The sequence below is a fragment of the Procambarus clarkii genome, chromosome 16 (assembly GCF_040958095.1).
Source record: "Procambarus clarkii isolate CNS0578487 chromosome 16, FALCON_Pclarkii_2.0, whole genome shotgun sequence".
NCBI lineage: Eukaryota > Metazoa > Arthropoda > Malacostraca > Decapoda > Cambaridae > Procambarus > Procambarus clarkii.
The window spans coordinates 24,421,351-24,429,165 of record NC_091165.1 but is presented as its reverse complement, the minus strand read 5'-3'; the positions used below and the strand labels follow the sequence as shown (position 1 = coordinate 24,429,165).

Genomic DNA, 7,815 nt, shown 5'->3' with positions numbered 1-7,815 from the left:
TTATCTGAGGAGAATAAGACAAGTAGCGTGAGGTTAGGCTGGCTGCCGTCTCAGGTCCTACTCTCGTCAACTGCCGACACCATTCTCGCCACATCTGGCCACCTCAGTTAAAATACCAATCAATAACGTTGCGCTTAAAATTATATTTTCATATTTTCAAAAATAACTTTGTATTTATTTTCCATCTATAGCGTTAATGTAACAATAAATATGCTAAGGTGCGGATATTAATCAATGTTTATTCAAAAGAATTTACATTTGCATTTACTGGGTGTGTAACCTGTCAACTCATTACGTTCCCTTGCTGTTCTTTGAGGGTCGTGGTATAACAATAATTTATTGTGTCGGGAATAGGCAGCCAGTGTATATATAACAAGGTCCCCTCAAGGTCGAACTACTGACCCTCCCCAGGATGCAACCCCATAACAAACTGACTAACCCCTGGGTACCTATTTAATGCTAGGCGAATTCCAGATTGCAAAGTCGAGAACAAACCCGACTGTATTACCGTTATTGTTTCAATCCGTGATATCCACTGTTAATCTGCCAGTCAGCTGAACTGTTAACTACTCGGTCCTATGAACACTCCCACGACCTTCGCGACTTGATATCCTGTTGTGTAAAAAAAAAAAAAAAAAAAAAAAAAAACTCGAAATGGCAGCAAGACGACCAGGGAATGAACACAACCAGGGGTTCAAGGCAATCACGAACTCGATACAAGTAAAGGCTGCAAACAAACGAACTCAAGACAGTCAAGAGCTTAAATCAACCAAGAGCTCAAGACAACTAATGATTAATGGTAATCATTAGTGTGTGTGTAGGCAACACCAAATCTCGATTGTCTTGTATCTGGTAAAGAAGAGGTACAACAGATGTTGGATTTTGGTTACGGCGTGAATGGTTAGGCAAAAGGACGTCCATCTTGATGTTAGTAATAGGTCTCCATGAGATTACTCCACGAAACTGTAGAGGCACATACTGTAAACACAGTTGAAATGGATGTTTGCAGTGGAGGACGGCAAAGCACCAGTGGAACTAAGTGGTCCACGGAGCGCCATCTAGTGCATCACTCTCTCCCCCATCACTTACCTTTCTGGCCGAGAGAAGAATGTATATATGCAGGACAGCAGTGTATAAATGAATGGCCACGTCTGTGGTAGAAAAACCTTCCTCGCTCACATACTATACCTGCTGGCTCTGTGGATATTAGTACAAGGCTGCTATTCCGGTGGCCTGAGTTCGTGTAACTTTGAGAAGAACAACCTTAGTTTCTAATTCCGTTCATGCTAGTTTCTAGAGAACAGCTCCGTCCTCACCATTATGCAAAAACCCAACGAGTTCACAAATATCCAGTCATGTGGGGGAGGGGGTAATACATCCTGAAACTCTAGCAACAAACAATCGTTTCATTGTAAATACTGTTCCATCATCACCAAGTGCTAGCTTTACCCTTGCCAGCACCCCCTTCCTCAGGGGGAAACTTACACCATACCATTACGCAATTTTGGGGATAAACGTGTTAATAGATCCTTTAATTTGATGCGTCCAAAGGAGAATTAATATGGCTGAGTGAGAATGTAGTTATTAAATTGTTAAATGATTAAAATGCGGCCAACAACACAATGTTGGCCGCATTTTGTTCATCCTGATAAACTAAGCACAAATTTAAATATAATTAATTTATAGCCAATTTTTATTTTTGTTAATATAAAGTAAATCCTAAATAAGCAAAATTACATATAAGAATTTTTTTTATTTTGTTTTTAGATCAATACAGAATAAAACGTAACAAATCTAAACGATGACTAAAATATAAATCAATATAATGCCAAATGAGTAATGTATGCATTAGTAAAACTTACATCTAAATAAATAGAAAACTTATCACATAGATTTCGGAATGTAAACATTAACAGATGGACAGAAACAAGCACAAGGACGACTTTAGACAGACGTGTGTAAAGTATTGAAGTAATTATCAAAAGAAGGCACCAAACCGGGAAGGCTATGTAAGACGTGTGTAAAATGAGGCTGCCAATTCGGGAGGATCGTAGGAATGTGAATGAGGACCTCTTAAATGTGAAACTATTTACAGGCCTAGGACTCTCCGCTTGCTCCAGTTGACAGAAGCTACAGTTTTTTTCTCTTTTTCTTTTTTAAGAGTGAAGGGTCGACAGGAAGATGAGCAAATTTAAATGGGGAGAGGGCCTGAAATTAAAAGCTAGATTGAGAATGAGGATGACAATAAGTAGAGGAAAGTTAACGACGGGGATGAATTCAAGCAAGAGGCATCAGTGGTAGAGATGATGAGTCTACCACTCCGGGTGGGGGACACAGGCACAGTGGGTGACAACACTACAGCACTGTCGCCCTCGTCCCACCCGCTGCCACCTTCAGCCACCGCCCCCGCCCGCCCGCCGACTATTATTCGCAGCCTTTCCAACCTGCCGACTATTACCCGCGGCCTCCCCCGCCCACCCTCACCCGTCCGCCTACTATTACCCGCTGCCTCCCCCGCCCACCCTCACCCGTCCGCCTACTATTGCCCGCGGCCTCCCCCGCCCACCCTCACCCGTCCGCCTACTATTGCCCGCGGCCTCCCCCGCCCACCCTCACCCGTCCGCCTACTATTGCCCGCGGCCTCCCCCGCCCACCCTCACCCGTCCGCCTACTATTACCCGCGGCCTCCCTCGCCCGCCCTCACCCGTCCGCCTACTATTGCCCGCGGCCTCCCCCGCCCACCCTCACCCGTCCGCCTACTATTGCCCGCGGCCTCCCCCGCCCGCCCTCACCCGTCCGCCTACTATTGCCCGCGGCCTCCCCCGCCCACCCTCACCCGTCCGCCTACTATTGCCCGCGGCCTCCCCCGCCCACCCTCACCCGTCCGCCTACTATTGCCCGCGGCCTCCCCCGCCCACCCTCACCCGTCCGCCTACTATTGCCCGCGGCCTCCCCCGCCCACCCTCACCCGTCCGCCTACTATTGCCCGCGGCCTCCCCCGCCCACCCTCACCCGTCCGCCTACTATTGCCCGCGGCCTCCCCCGCCCACCCTCACCCGTCCGCCTACTATTGCCCGCGGCCTCCCCCGCCCACCCTCACCCGTCCGCCTACTATTACCCGCGGCCTCCCCCGCCCACCCTCACCCGTCCGCCTACTATTACCCGCGGCCTCCCCCGCCCACCCTCACCCATCCGCCGACTATTAACAGCGGCCTCCCCCGCCCACCCTCACCCATCCGCCGACTATTAACAGCGGCCTCCCCCGCCCACCCTCACCCATCCACCGACTATTAACAGCGGCCTCCCCCGCCCACCCTCACCCATCCGCCTATTAACAGCGGCCTCCCCCGCCCACCCTCACCCATCCGCCGACTATTAACAGCGGCCTCCCCCGCCCACCCTCACCCATCCACCGACTATTAACAGCGGCCTCCCCCGCCCACCCTCACCCATCCGCCTACTATTGCCCGCGGCCTCCCCCGCCCACCCTCACCCATCCGCCGACTATTAACAGCGGCCTCCCCCGCCCACCCTCACCCATCCACCGACTATTAACAGCGGCCTCCCCCGCCCACCCTCACCCATCCACCGACTATTAACAGCGGCCTCCCCCGCCCACCCTCACCCATCCGCCGACTATTAACAGCGGCCTCCCCCGCCCGCCCACCTCTGCCCACCGCCTCCACCACCCGCCCACCAACCCTTGCCCACCACCTGAGTGAATTCCCCCATAGTAGTGAATACTTGAATATGTATATAAAAATGCTGTACTTGAATTATTTTGTTTGGCATTTGGGAATTTTATTGTTGTTATCTTGAGGTTATCTTGAGATGATTTCGGGACTTTAGTGTCCCCGCGGCCCGGTCCTCGACCAGGCCTCCACCCTCAGGAAGCAGCCCGTGACAGCTGACTAACACCCAGGTACCTATTTTACTGCTAGGTAACAGGGGCATAGGGTGAAAAACTCTGCCCATTGTTTCTCACCAGCGCCCGGGATCGAACCCAGGACCACAGGATCACAAGTCCAGCGTGCTGTCCGCTTGGCCGACCGGATCCCCAATCCGGTTGTGTTTTTGATTTGTTTGTTCCTGGAATATATATTGTACATATATTGCTGGCATTAGTTAACACAACTACTGTTATATCAAGATCTTGCAGCCAGTGACTCATGAGACGACCAGCCAGCTGAGCTCAGGACAGACATCCCTTCCCCTCCCAACACCCTTCCTCTTCCCTCCCATTCCCACACCCCTCCAACCCCTTCCCCATCCCTCACAACCCCCTCCTCATCTTCCCTTCCTTCCCAGCAACCTCCCCTCCCTGCCCAACACCCATTCCCTCCCCCAGCCAATGAAGCCCCCAAGTGGAGAGAATGTGTGTTGAGCTCTTTAACATATGTATCATGATGGTGCTGGCCAGGCACACTCATCCTGTTCACACACCCATCCTTCTATCCTGCACTCTCTAGTCCTTTTCTCTCCTCTTCTGCCTGCTTTAAGTCATTCTCACCCAGCAGTTCATGCCCGCTTCAATTGTGTCTTGAAAGATGGGTTATTGACATGGAGGAGGGGGGGGGGGGGGTATTGACATGGAGGCAGAGCGTTACTGATATGGAGGAGGAGGGTTACTGACATGAAGGAGGAAGAGAGTTATTGACATGGAGGAGGAGGAGGGTTATTGACATGGAGGAGGGGGATTATTGACATGGTGGCAGAGCGTTACTGACATGAAGGAGGAGGAAGGTTATTGACATGGAGGAGGGGGGGTTATTGACATGGAGGAGGGGGGATATTGACATGGAGGAGGGGGGTTATTGACATGGAGGAGGGGGTGGAGGGTTATTGACATGAAAGAGGAGGAGGGATATTGACACAAGGAACATAAGAACAAATATAACTGCAGAAAGCCTATTGGCCCCACACGAGGCAGCTCCTCTGAAGAAGGATGCGAGATGAGTGGATAGAAGGATGTCAGGAGTGTGGGGGAGAAGAAGAAGGGAGAGTGAGAAGAAGAAGAAGGGAGAGTGAGAAGAAGGGAGAGTGGGGAGAAGAATGAGGGAGAGTGGGGAGAATAATGAGGGAGAGTGGAGAGAAGAATGAGGAAGAGTGGGGAGAATAATGAGGGAGAGTGGAGAGAAGAATGAGGGAGAGTGGGGAGAGGAGTGAGGTAGAGTGGGGAGAAGAATGAGGTAGAGTGGGGAGAAAGAGGAGGCTGTGAGAGGAAGCTGGAATAGAAGGAAGGGATACAAGAGAAAGGAAACAGGAAAGAAAGAAAGTAAAGAAGAGATAGGGAAACCCATTAGTGAAGTAGGAAGGAGATAAAGACAGAAGATGAAAATTGAGAGGGAGGAGGGGCAAGTTGGGCAGCTGAGACAGGGGGATTCGAGGGGGGTGGGGGGTAGGAACATGGGGTGGCATGGGGAGGTGGGGTTCTGAGAGGGGAACGTCAGTTGCCTCATGTGGCACAGCTGTTGGGTCATGAGTGAAGAAGTGAGAGAAGAGAGGAGAGAGAAGAGAGGAGAGGGAAGAGGAGGATGGAGAGGAGAGAGGGGGAGGGAGGGGGAGGAGGAGGATGGGGAGGAGAGAGGGAGGGGAGGAGGAGGAGGATGGGGAGGAGAGAGGGAGGGGGAGGAGGAGGATGGGGAGGAGGAGGATGGGGAGGAGAGAGGGAGGGGGAGGAGGAGGATGGGGAGGAGAGAGGGAGGGGGAGGAGGAGGATGGGGAGGAGAGAGGGAGGGGGAGGATGGGGAGAGAGGGAGGAAGAGGATGGGGAGGAGAGAGGGAGGGGGAGGGGAAGAGAGGGACGAGGAGAAGAGAGGGAGGAGGAGAAGAGAGGGAGGAGGAGAAGAGAAGGAACAGGAAAGAAGATGTGGAGGAAATAGGATGAATAAAGAGAAGTAATGGAGAGGGGAAGGAAGAAGAGGAGTAAGAAGAAGAGGAAAATGAGAATGGAGAATGGAGAATGAGAAGTCAGAAGTAACAGGTACAGTACTTCTATACAAGGAGGGATGAAGAAGAATTGATGAGAAACAAGTATATAAAAGATAATAAATAAGACACAATGGAAGATAGGGAAACAAAGAAGGGGATGACAGGAAGGGAGAGTGATAAGAAATGAAGAGCAAGAAATATGAGGAGAGAAAGGTGAGGGGCAATAGCAGTATTATTGTGGCTACAGAAGTGCTCCACGAAGACAAGAGGAAAGTAGAGAAATCATCACTCACTAAACGCTTGTTCCTGTTGCACGAATTTCAAAAGCATCACTGCATTTAATCATCATCAAAGCTTTACCATGAGCTTTTTCATGGTTTTCATTTTCTGACATTCTTTGCTAAAATTGCATTTCAGTTTTAAAATTGGATGATCACATTTTTAAAATTGAACAGCAGCACATGTTCATTTTCTAGATGACTTATTTTCTAAATGAATTATTCTTACAGAAAATAATGACATACTTCTCTTTGAAACAATTCGTGTAAGTTGTAAATAATAGAGCTTATGATACTGGTTAAATTTTGTTGGCTGATGGATACTAGTGGCTAATGGAAGCTTACTATAGGAGAAGAAATTACAGTAAAGAAGTTTACTTGCAGATGAGGAGTCACAATAACATGGCTGAAGATTAGACAAGCCACAAATCTGGAAATGAAGAATTGACGATGTTTCGGTACAATCTGGACAGATTGGGTGTCCATTACCGAAGTTTATTTTTAAACTGCAGAGACATGATCCATATTTTCTGACATTCTGCAGGCTATAAATTGTGCATAGCACAAATTTTGATTGCCATCAAACAATAATTGTTGATCAAAATATTTCAAAATAAAACACTAAACCAAATTAAGTTTTCAGAGCTATGCATTAAGTATCAGAACAAGAAGCAGCTAAAATAGGCCTCACTATATGGAACTTGAACAATAAGCAACGAAGATATTGGATTTATGTATTTTCCCAATACAAGGGCCCAGGATACTTAAGCACATGTATTCTGTAATGAATACATGAACAAAACTAATTACCTGTATGTAGCATAATCCTCACGAACATCAAGATGCAACATCAATCTATTCCCACACAAATAGCAAATGAGCCAAATTAAGCAGACATATCCACATTTAAATGAGCAAACTACACAAATGTCAGTCGAGAGAGTACGACAACCATACCATACTGTAATTTTTAAATACTGTACAGTATTGTTCGTGAACAACCCGAGGCCTTTAATTGCTATAACCACAATCAATCCTCAGTACGGAGAGAACGTTATAGATTGCGCTACATTGCAACATCACTTACAAAGGCATCAACAAAACCAACAGGCATTTCAGTGGTAATAACCTACCTACCTTGGGTGAGAACTTCCCCTCAATAACCTGGATCTCAACCTGATGGTAACCAAGATAGAAGAGTTTACATTAGAAAATCCAAGGATATTACGTATTATTATTGTAAGCCTTAGATGGATAATTATACCTATCTATGAATTAGATGGGTATAATTAGTACATACTGAAGATGCAGTGATATTAATACAAACATAAGAGCATAACAATAAAGGAAACTACAGAAGGCCAATTGGCCCCATATGAAGCAGTTACTATTTATATCCACCCAAAGAATATTTGGAGAATATTTTAGTAATCATATTAGATAAAGTAAACTTTTCTTGAAAGCCATTTCAATATAAAAAAAATGGCTTCTAACATCTATAGTAGTCCCCCCAAAATAAGAAATCTTCTATGGTTAATTAATACACATAGATAGGTGAAGGTATGCATAACTAACATGCAAAGATAAAGACAAATGCAAATATACA

General features: G+C 47.5%; 1 protein-coding gene across 6 annotated transcripts in view; it reads right to left on the bottom strand.

The window, feature by feature from the left end:
- Positions 1 to 7,815, bottom strand: part of LOC138365187 (signal peptide peptidase-like 2B) — a 36,199-nt gene that overhangs the window by 8,079 nt on the left and 20,305 nt on the right. For 2 of the 6 annotated variants that reach the window (XR_011228728.1, XM_069325313.1), the window contains exon 12: positions 7,343 to 7,385. The exons of 2 other annotated variants lie outside the window; for them this stretch is intronic. Coding sequence is in view for 3 of the 4 variants with exons in the window: in XM_069325313.1 (XP_069181414.1) it covers positions 7,343 to 7,385 (43 nt within the window). In the remaining variant the exon portion in view is untranslated. The remainder of the gene's footprint in view (positions 1 to 7,342; positions 7,386 to 7,815) is intronic. 2 more of the 6 variants (XM_069325310.1, XM_069325312.1) reach the window with 1 other exon arrangement.